Source organism: Megalops cyprinoides, chromosome 8 (assembly GCF_013368585.1).
Source record: "Megalops cyprinoides isolate fMegCyp1 chromosome 8, fMegCyp1.pri, whole genome shotgun sequence".
Lineage (NCBI taxonomy): Eukaryota > Metazoa > Chordata > Actinopteri > Elopiformes > Megalopidae > Megalops > Megalops cyprinoides.
In genome coordinates this window covers 10,860,237-10,871,454 of record NC_050590.1, presented here as the reverse complement: position 1 = coordinate 10,871,454, position 11,218 = coordinate 10,860,237, and the positions used below count along the sequence as shown (strand labels likewise).

The following is an 11,218-nucleotide window of genomic DNA, read 5'->3' as shown; positions in this document are numbered from 1 at the left end:
TAGGAGTAAATGTATTAAAGACAATTTTCAATGGATAAATTAAAAGATAACAAAAAATATTTACCTCAATATTTACCTTAAAAAAACATTTATATGTATAAATGCATTTTTGATACATGATAAAATTTGTTGAGTATATGGTGGAATAGAAACAGAGCAAAAAAAAAAACATCTGATGTTTAATCGGAGGCCAAAGGAATGGGTGTTCCTCACACAGGTCCCAGCTTTTTCCAGGAGGTGCAGTACCTTTCCAAAGCAGCCTAAATTATTCCCACTAAATCTCATGAATGAATCAATGGAACTTTCACATCTTTTAACACATATCATGTACTGTAGTGCAGTCTTACATCCCAAGTCCAGTTTCAAATTCAAATATATTGTAAGGTATATGCCAGGATATTGCTAGTCGGAAACATTAAGAGAGAATCTCTGTTAACTAAAAGAAACCTCTCACAGCACCATATACAGAAGAGTAGAAAATGCCTTAGAATAGATTAGAAATTAATTCTATTTCTTACATATGTCTGCAAAATGCCCTGGTTTTATCAAGTTCCTCTAAAGACAAATTCAAGTGTTTTCAGCATACAAGCAGATACACACAGAATAGGTAAAAATGATCATTACATTTTGGTATGTATATTGAGATACATACATTAATTACTGTGAGGCATTTTCATTTAAATGTAAAAATTAGTTGCATACTAACACTACTACACATGCATTTCTTAAATTTTAATTATTAGCAACAAAAGCATCCCAAACCAGAATGATTTAGGGGGTTTCATTACAACACAATCATGTGAAGTTTCTGTTCAAATCATATGCTTTCTGTTCCATCATTTGCCTTGTACACAGCAAAGAACATATGCAGGCACATCAATACAATGCCAATTGTTATTTTTTGTTGTTCTTTATTATCTGCACTATGATTGGATTGGAGGCTTATCTAATCACTTCAATATGTTTAATGGAATACATGCAAAGTGTTTACTTTTATGTGGGGCAACATGAGATTCATTATTCATGTTTCATCTTTCTTTTAAAACAAACTCGGAAGCACAGAAATTTAATACCAGCAACAGTGATGAACAATATGAGCAACACAGCAGCTAACAACACTGCTATCACATCCACAGAGTGATAGGAGTACCAGGGCATCTTGTAGGACTCAGTGCGCAGGTGAGCAGCACCCTTGTGTCTCATGACATACTCGATCCAGAAGATTGCACGGTCCAGTGGATTCATTGGCTGGTCCTGGTGCAGCCTGGACAGCATCTGCATGTTCATCCTGTAGGACGGGTCATGAAGCACTTCCTGTATGGCCTGGAGGAAGACGCTCCTGTCAAAAGTTCCTAGATCCAGGATCTTGGCTGCTCCTCTGTGCTTCAGCCGCAGGAGGTTGTCATATTGGTCAAAGAACAATGGAATTCCCAACACCGGCATACCATGGTAAATAGCCTCTTGGACTCCATTGGTTCCTCCATGTGCTACAAAAGCCCTGGTCTTAGGATGTCCAAGGAGGTCATTCTGTGGCATCCAGTTGACTATTAGTGTGTTGTTTCCTAGGGTTGAAGGTCGGTCTCCTATATGCCTCCAAATTACCTTCTGAGGCAACTGGGCAAAAACAGAGGCAATATCATCAGTTATATCACTCGGGAGATACTTAACCAGAGTCCCTAAAGACATGATAATGACACCATGTTCTCCAGAGCTCTGAACAAAGTCCTCCAGGTCTTGGGGAAGGGGCTTGGAAGGCTTGCACTGGAATCCTCCCATATAAACCACATTGGGCATGGTGGGCCGTGGAAAGTCAAACACAAAATCATTCCTCATGAGCCATATATCAGCTGCCTGTATAAGGGTTTCAATGTCACATGGTGCACCAAAGTACTTTTCACACATTTCTTCATAATGTGGCCCAACAACAAACTTTTTCTGGTAGAGGATCATGGCATAATAGAATATATTTTTGACCCTTTCAACAAAATTCATTTTATCAGAAAACCCAGATCCTGGTACTGGGATGTAGGAGAGCGGTGACGGGGCTATTGCGAAATGCCCCTCCCCGCTTGTGATCCAGCGAGCGTTCAACACCAGCGGCAGCTTCAGATAATTGGCCAAGAGCACCCCGCCTGCTACAGCAGGATCAGTGAGAAGCAAGTCATACTGATCATCCTGGAGCCGTTTTGTCAGCTCTTCATTTTCCAGAATATGGCCAACCATCTTGCACACAGCTCTGTGTGCTTCAAACAGCATGGAAAGGAAGTTCCTCTTCAATGTGAACAATGTCATCAGTGACTTCTTCCCTCGCTGCACTTCCAGATATTCACTCAAAAACTTTTCAAAGAAGTCCTGCTCCATGCCAGTCATGTCCTGTAAGGTGATTGATGTGTAGAAAGGAGACTTTTCGGTGATGTACCAGCTGCTCTTCCATCGTATGACAGTGACACTGTGTCCCCTGTTGTGCAAGCCTTCAATCAATACTTTCATATTTACCCAGTGGCTTCCATCCACAGGGAACACCAGAATCCTTCCACCGTCACAGTAGGACATTGACACCATTAAAGCAACCCCAAAAATAGTGAAATGTCTCCATGAGAAAACATTCTTCATGGTTACTGAAGAAATAAGGTAAAACCCACACATTAGTTCTACTGTGCAAGTATACCAATATCAGTGTATCTATTAATCTGTTGATCAGTTTATATGTTAGTGGCATGATCTTACAACAATTACTGCTTTGACTTACACAAATATAAATCTAAAAAAAAGAATTGCATCTAAAATTCTATTTCAGTACAAATATTTAAGGTTTTACATGTTATTCATAAGAATGATGCAGGATATTGTCTCATTATTAATTTTAGTATTATTATTTTGAGTCATATGGCCAGAAAATAAACTGCTTTCATTAATTTAAATGTGCACTCAAATATTCACATCAGTCTAAAATATCACATACTTTACTTAATTCCATTTCAAAACAGGATTGGTGCTTTTTAACTTCAGAAGAAATGTTTATGCATTTTACTACAATCAGTTAAGAATACTTCAAATAATAATACAAATAAACATGAGAAACTACTACGTTGATAATACACTCAACATCACTAATAAATCCCTTGTACAGTACGCTGACATGTACTCTAAATTGGCAGTGTTCCATAAGTTCAAATTCCAACCTTCTTCTTATCTCTAGCAAATACTTTTAGAGAGGTATATGATTTACAGATTACCTGAGAAAGCACTTAAATATGGTTAAAAATCACAGTACTACAAATGCCACACTATCTCTTCACTACGGCTAGCCATTTCAGGTGTCTGTTCAGATAGACAAGTAAAGGCATCTAAAATACTCATACTCACCATGAAACACAAAAACTGAGCATTTTTGTTTTAAGATCCCCTTTTCAGTAATATATGATGACTGGACATTAGTCTTATCTATGGGTATATTTTAATGACTGAGACTCTCTTTAGCTTAAGATTGCTCAAGTTTGTTTTTAAAGATCTAAAGTTGTTGTTGATTCATGGTTTTCTCAATCGGTACATCAGAATAAATAGCGTAAATAAACCGAATAGATATAAACCAAATGTCTGTCACTGTTTAAAAATTTACAGACCTTCAGACCTTGCAGACCTAATTTAAAAACTGTTATTGGCTACCGCTCTTACAAAGCACGCCATCCATTCTGACAGACGTTACTCCGTTTCCAGATCTTCGAAAACAGTTAAAATACAAATGAGTGGCCAAAACAAAACTCTTCCACTGAGCATTATCTTTGCATTAGCCTATGTGCTTACCAAATCCTAGACTCTATAATATATATACTATGATTTTAGATGACACGCCCAACACTTTCTTCCTGAACCTTATTGTATAAGAGTGCCATGAGCTGAAGACATGGTACGTCTTTACGGTAATATTTTTAAATTAATACAACTGCAATAGCTGCTGCATGACTTGTTAACTGAAGAACACAGTAAAGTAGTTTCATTTTCACGGTCAGAATGACTTTCTCCATGTTACGTAGCTACTCGCCGACAACATTAAAAACTGAACTGATCTGAATATTTTAAGAACAGTTTCCCACTTCCACAAAACCCGGAATAAACTCTCCACCACAATGCCATAAAATTTACCTTTCAAACCGTTGTTTAGTCCTGCGTGTGTTCTCTACTCTCTCTCTCTCTCTCTCTCACGCACACACACACATATTTAATGAATTATGTAAATGTTGTAGTATTTTCATTAATATAGGAATGTCGTTTTTTTGTGTGTTTTTTTTTTTAGACTCCGCTCTCACGAATGCAAGCAAACATGCCTCATGTCTGTGCATTTACTTGTATAATGACTATTTTCAAATATCTGGATTTGTCATTTACTTTTGTATTGCAGATAATCTACGGATCAATTTGGAACCAGCAATTACTGGAACATTTTTAATGTCGTTTAAGAAAAAGTTACTTAAGATTAAGGAGTGAATCTTACCGTGCGTGTCCGTGTCGCCTTGTTTCATATTTGTGCTTAAGTTCACAAAGTGAGCCGGTCTGAACGAGCACGCGCATGCATGGTCTTGAACGCAGCTCGATAGGTTTCTATTCAAACTTGAGATAGGCACATAAACCCACATAAATTTCGAGAACGTTGCGCGGCCCTGTTACAGCTACGCTTATTCTGACAGTCTGGAGTCTTTACGGAGCTTGACTGAAATGATGTTGTGTCAGGGTCACAGACATTGAGTTTCCCAAAATGCACAATTATCGACAAAAGTTTACTTTCCGTAAATAGGTTGTGCAAATTTAGAAAGTGTAGACAGGTGGTAAGTGAAATTCATCAGTGAGCTACACCGCTTGTATTGAGGAATGTAAAAAAAAAAAAATGAACTCAATCAGTGTTCAGTTCCAAATTGATTTGACCACCCTAACATGTGCTCATAAGTCATATGTGCTACTTTACATGCGTAAAAACAACCTAAAATGTTTCCTGGTGTGTCATGTTCTACAATAATAAAAGACTAAATCACCTGGGCACTCTCGCGAGTGAGTCATTCCGTCGAGCGTCATGGGTGTCTTGAACTGTCTTCGGTATGACAAAACCATAAATGCAGAAGCAGTGGTAGTATTTTGCGGGTGTCATATAGGTCGTCTAAACTCACGTGTTTAGTCTCGCCATTGTGTCTAGAGGGCAATACTAAAGGCAAAATATTAAAACATATGGATGGAAAAGACATGATGTTAAGGTAATATGTTTTAATTTCTTAAATCCTTTTTAATAATCAGTTATTCATTGGTTGTGTTCAGTTTATAATCAACAAATCTCTCACTGTTACACATGCTGAACTATTACACATGCTGTGTGTCAAGATTTGCTAGTTATATGTTATATGTACTTCTGTAAAATGTTTAAATATACAAATATTTATTACAGTTTAATGAGTTAGTAATACTTGACTTAATTCAATTGACATAACTCCCACCAATTACATCTCTTTGATTCCCCAAGGTCTGCTTTAGTATGAGGTGTCTACACTAGTTTTCTTGATTTGTATAGGCATTTTGTTATACAGGCAGGCAACACCTGTACTGTAGAAGAGAGACAGGATGGCTAAAGGGCAAATAACATGCATTCCAAAGGTCATTGCATTTCAAGTATTTATTTCACTATACATAGTCATTATATTTCAACAACCTAAATAAATTAAACACAACCTGTAGTTTCCTTCATAAATGCAATGTTTATGTATTTATTAGAATTCGGAAACTTTTATGATTTCTGGCAAAATGTAATTACTGGAGTATTTCATAGTAGAGGTAATAATATTCATCTTTCCATTGTAAGTAGGTGTCAGATGTCTATTTCTCAAAACCCATCAAGACAACACCATTCACTGTGTGTTATACATACCAGGACATCTTGTTTTCCATTTCTGTTTGGCAGAACTGAACATGATACCAATGCACAGCTAACATATCTATAACCGTTTTCATGTAGCTTTGTTGCAAGTGAAAAGTCATCTCGGAAATCTACAAAAGACACAACATATGGAAAACAGGGTTTATATACATTATATAAACCCTGCTTTCGATTTATGAGCTATCTGGTTACAAATTTACTTGTATTAATGATGTATATACTTTCTATAAGTATTGATATATTACTTAATAGATTAATTAATTAATTAATACTCAAGTAATGGCTTCTTGAAGATAGGACATGCAGGAAAGTAGAACAAGATTACTGAAATACAAAACCTAGTCACTGAAAACACTGTCTGGTTTCACATGAATGAGAAAGGATTCCCCAGTCATTCACATTTTATTTTTCTTTTATAATATGCCCAACAGCACAGAAATTTGATAACAGCTATAGTAGTCACTATGATTAGCAATATTGCAGCTAACAACACTGCTATCACATCTACAGAGTGATAGGAGTACCAGGGCATCTTGTAGGACTCAGTGCGCAGGTGAGCAGCACCCTTGTGTCTCATGACATACTCGACCCAGAAGATTGCACGGTCCAGTGGTTTCATTGGCTGGTCCTGGTGCAGCCTGGACAGCATCTGCATGTTCATCCTGTAGGACGGGTCATGAAGCACTTCCTGTATGGCCTGGAGGAAGACACTCCTGTCTAAATTGGCAATATCCACAATCTTAGCTGCTCCCCTCGCTCCCATTCTAAAAAGGTTGTCAGGCTGATCAAAAATCAGTGGAAGACCAACTATTGGAACACCGTGGTAAATGGCCTCTTGAACTCCATTGGTTCCTCCATGTGCTACAAAAGCCCTGGTCTTAGGATGTCCAAGGAGGTCATTCTGTGGCATCCAGTCGACCAGTAAGGTGTTGTTGCCCAGAGTCGTTGGTCTTTCCCCTGTATACCTCCAGATGATTTTCTGAGGAAGCTGAGCAAAAGCAGCAGCTATCTCTGCAGTTAAATCATGGGGAAGCTGGCTAATTAAAGTGCCCAAAGACATGATAATGACACCATGTTCTCCAGAGCTCTGAACAAAGTCCTCCAGGTCTTGGGGAAGGGGCTTGGAAGGCTTGCACTGGAATCCTCCCATGTAAACCACATTGGGCATGGTGGGCCGTGGGAATTCAAACACAAAATCATTCCTCATGAGCCATATATCAGCTGCCTGAAAAAGTGAAAGGTAGTCGACTCCAGGGCCAAAATAACGATGAGTAAGAGCAGTGTAAACAGGTTTTGTAATATATGAAATCTGCATACATCCAAAAGCATAACATAGCATGTTCTTAACACGTTGTGAGAAGCTCATGCTGTCAGTTAATTCTGCCCCTGGGAAAGGAACATATGATAGTGGTGAAGGAGCAATTGCAAAATGAGCCTCCCCTTCTACGGTCCATCTGACATTGAAAACTAGAGGAAGACTGAGGTAGTGTGCCAACAGTACCCCACCACCAAGGGCAGGATCAGTCAGAACTACGTCATAGTGAGCATTCCGCAGAGACTGCATTAACTTCTCATCCTCAAACATTTGAATAATCATTTCACCCAGATTTCTGTGCAAGTCTGAAAACTGCTTTAGAATCTCCATTTCCATACTGAGACGAGCCCAGGCAGAGTTACCTTCCCTTCGAATCTGTATTAATTTGGAGACAAATGAGCCAAAATCCTGCTCCTCAAATCCCCCTGTATTTGGGATTGTGATTGAAGTGTAGTGCGGAGATGTTTCTTTGATGTACCAGCTATTTGATGCCCGCACCACTGTAACATTGTGGCCCCTGGAATGCAGCTCGTCAGTCAGGATTTTCATGTTCACCCAATGACTGCCATCCAACGGGAACACCAGAACATTCCCACCATGAGCACTAGGCAGAGCAAGGATCAGCAGTGTGAGCAGGATACTGGTTGAGTGATCCATCATCACACAGAGGCCTTCCATTTACGCTGAAGTACACATAAACAGTTAGGGGAAAAGGAGAAATGATTGCCAAAATCTGGTTATCCAATGTTTTGTAATCAGCAAATCTATTCATAAATTATGTCAATATTATCTTTTGTTAATTCCCTTCATGTGGCCAGACCTGTACTGTGAATTCTCATTTGCATTCATGACCATACAGTCTGTGTATTTTATACATACTCACTCTTAAAAATAAAATATGAATCATTTTATTCTAAAATTTTGATATACAAATATTAAGGTCGTACTATATTCCAACCATAGGATTTTTTAAATTATTATTCACGTTCACACTGTAGCTCTAGTGAATTGTCTTGTTGCCAATTGCCTGATGTCAGGTTCAGTACTCTGGCAGAATGAAAAACGAAGGTGCTGTGTAAAATTCTGTGGTCGTTCATGAACCTTCAGGCTGGGTATTTATGCACATTAATCTTAGTTTTAAAAAGAGATGTAGGGCACAGTATCTAACTTCTTGCTCATTATAAAAGAACATATCATTCAAATCTACCTTCATGCTAAACTGCCACGTATACTGAAAAAAAACTAACATCAAAAAATTTGACTATAACAAGAGAAAAAACAGCTGTGAAAACAGCTCCACATGATTATACACTGTCAATTGACAGAAAAATGATACACTTACCCAGGAGAAGAATAAGCCAGCATGTGTTGCAGAGAACTGAGGAATTATCTCCAAACTCCAGCTACTAGTCTCTGTAATCTGGTCCAAAGGGCAGTTGTGCTTTTCAAAAGAATGTGCTTTCTAAAAAACCGGAAGTGTATTTTTTATTGCTCACTCAACCTAACCGTACTTGGTTTTGTGCCCTTGAACTTTGAAGAGAGTTCAACAGCGCTCCACTACATAGCATTTTTCTGATGACTCTAGCTGTCCTATAGCAATGAACTTTAACCTGTACTTATGGAACAAAGGGTCTCATTTGTCACCAGAAAATAAATCTAGTAATTTCACAGAAAACTAAGAACCTTTCTCTGTTACTTACTGTAATACATACATATATACATACATAGTGCTCTTAATGTGCCATCATTAATGTTTCCTGAAGGAAGGTGGTCAAATTATATATAAAACCAAAAATCTGATTAGCTAACATGCTGTTTTGCCTTTAAAATAAAAGGTTGACATAACCCTATCTCATCTGAATGACTAGCATTTACACTAGCATTTTCACATTAACACTGCTTGTTTTGCAGCCTGATGGTCTAATTGTCTTGTGATTTCCCACAGGAATCTCGGCAATCCTTTGATAAATACAAGACAAAGTACATTTAAAATGAGGTGATCTCATAAGCTGCATGCAATTGAAACCATGTAACGGTGTGGTTTGTACTGTGTTATTGATTTGCACGTAAGAAACGAAATTGTGTTACTAGATATATCAGAAGCAACAGGGACAGAAAGCAGCACTGGCCCAAGCCTTTATGGGGCCCTGGGCAGAATTTGCTTTGGGGGCCCCCCACCGCCTCGGCACCACCAATACTATTGACTATTGTCAATGCTTGATCAATACGTGATCATTTGCACACTCGCTCTTGGGGGCTCTAAGCAGGCGCTTAGTTCGCTTAGAGGGGCCAAGAAAAAAACTATTTGCACCGGGGCCAATGACAAATATAGCTGCAAGCAGCGATACAGGGGCCAAGCACAATGAGGGCCTGTTTTGCACTAAGGTAGACATTGAAACCATTAAGTGTGCTGAACTTGGCATGACTGAAGGAATCAGAAGAAAAAAGAATTATGATTTTAGGCCATGCAATTCAAAAGATATGTTAAAAAATAAGTATAATACAAATTATATTCAATATGCTTTATAGCGCCACCTAGTGGTCAAACATCACCAAAACACTTGGGCACCCTCAGGGCATAGTCGCAAACAGAGGCACCCAATTTGGTGTCAGTACACAAAAGCACTGCTTAGATATGGCCTCACTAACTGTTTGGCGTCTTCACTGTTGACTTTGTTAGCACATTACTGATGAATGCTTTCTAGAAACATAAAATCATGGACAACTTTTGTGTGGCACGTTCTCAATATGCTCTGAATCAATTTTTGAGAAGATTGGAGAAAATTTGTGGGAGGAGTAGCGAAAAGACTGTTTTCATTAAAATTCAAAATGGCAGACAACCAAATATGGTGGAAACGAAAATTTTACATCTGTTCAACTTGACATGACCCAAGGAATCAAAAGAAAAAAGAATCATAATTCTAGCTAAATATATGAAAAGTTATGAGCAGAAATTCAATAGTTTTAGTTATAGCACCACCTAGTCATGAAATGACACAAAACTTCTAAGACTCTTTCAGGACTGTGTAGGAAGTCCATATACCAAGTTTGGTGTGAAGACACAAAAGCGTTGCCGAGATATGACCTCACTTCCCGTTTGGTGTCTTCGCTGTCAAACTCATTTGCATGTTATGGGCGAACGCTTTGGAATATCTAAAAAAATGGATAACTTTTGTGAGGCATGGTCTGAAGATGGTAGAAGATTGGACAAAATTTGTAGGAGGAGCAGCAAAAAAACAGTTTTTGTAAAAAATTCAAAATGGCGGAAAATCCAATATGGCACACTTTGATGGCAATGGGTGCGTTGGACTTGACTTAAGGAATCTAGGTAAAAAAGAATTTTGAAAAAATTCCAACAGGGTCAGGAGTTATGGCCAAAAATGTCAGCTGAACTTTGATCTAATGGTGTCGCTAGAGGGCTTGATTGACTGACCTCAAAATTGGTGAGTGGACAGCTGGGACTGGTAAAAAGCGTACGAATGGATCTACGGGCTGCAATAGACTCCCATGGCAGATGTATAATAATAATAAGAAAACTAACAATTACAATAGGGTTCCATCATCTTTGGTGCTTGGCCCCTAATTATGTTACGCTACAGAATGACACTGCAAGGAATCCTACTTAATCTAGTTATCTAGTTATCTGTTAGTTAATTAGTGTGATTGCAATGCGAAGCAGTGCAAGCAAACTATTGTTATCCGATAGTTTTATTCTTCTTCTTCTTCTTTTTCTTCTTATTTCACCAAATTTTGTCCCGCTTCTCCTCCTTCTCTTTTTGTTGTTCACTCATCCCTCCATCCACCTATTCACTTCAGTTCATTTTTCAAAGTCTTACCACTCGGTCACCATTTGACCAATAGCCACAGGACCTGATATGCTGGTTTGGGTCATGTGACCCAACACTCACCAAAGGTGGGTGTGGCCCTAGCAACCATATTGTTTACCCTAGCAACCGCCTACCAACCACTTATCAACACCCTAGGAA

At 38.5% G+C, this 11,218-nt stretch overlaps 2 protein-coding genes across 2 annotated transcripts; both read right to left on the bottom strand.

The window, feature by feature from the left end:
* On the bottom strand, positions 1–4,677 carry LOC118781618 (UDP-glucuronosyltransferase 2B31-like). The gene is made up of 2 exons (XM_036534626.1): positions 4,493–4,677; positions 1–2,618 (listed from the first exon to the last, which is right to left on the bottom strand). The coding sequence occupies exons 1-2, from the start codon at positions 4,632–4,634 to the stop codon at positions 1,018–1,020; spliced, it is 1,743 nt and encodes a 580-aa protein (XP_036390519.1). The 5' UTR covers positions 4,635–4,677; the 3' UTR covers positions 1–1,017.
* A 1,527-nt stretch (positions 4,678–6,204) lies between these two features.
* LOC118781620 (UDP-glucuronosyltransferase 2C1-like) lies at positions 6,205–8,633 on the bottom strand. The gene is made up of 2 exons (XM_036534627.1): positions 8,575–8,633; positions 6,205–7,915 (listed from the first exon to the last, which is right to left on the bottom strand). The coding sequence occupies exon 2, from the start codon at positions 7,908–7,910 to the stop codon at positions 6,309–6,311; it is 1,602 nt and encodes a 533-aa protein (XP_036390520.1). The 5' UTR covers positions 7,911–7,915; positions 8,575–8,633; the 3' UTR covers positions 6,205–6,308.
* Positions 8,634–11,218: the final 2,585 nt, after the last annotated feature.

Bases quoted from the DNA above. Each gene is read 5' to 3' on its own strand.
- LOC118781618 (XM_036534626.1), bottom strand. From the start codon at position 4,634: ATGTGGGTTTATGTGCCTATCTCAAGTTTGAATAGAAACCTATCGAGC. The intron at 2,619-4,492 runs GTAAGATTCACT...TTATTTCTTCAG, and splicing joins AGGCGACACGGACACGCACG to TAACCATGAAGAATGTTTTC.
- LOC118781620 (XM_036534627.1), bottom strand. From the start codon at position 7,910: ATGGAAGGCCTCTGTGTGATGATGGATCACTCAACCAGTATCCTGCTC.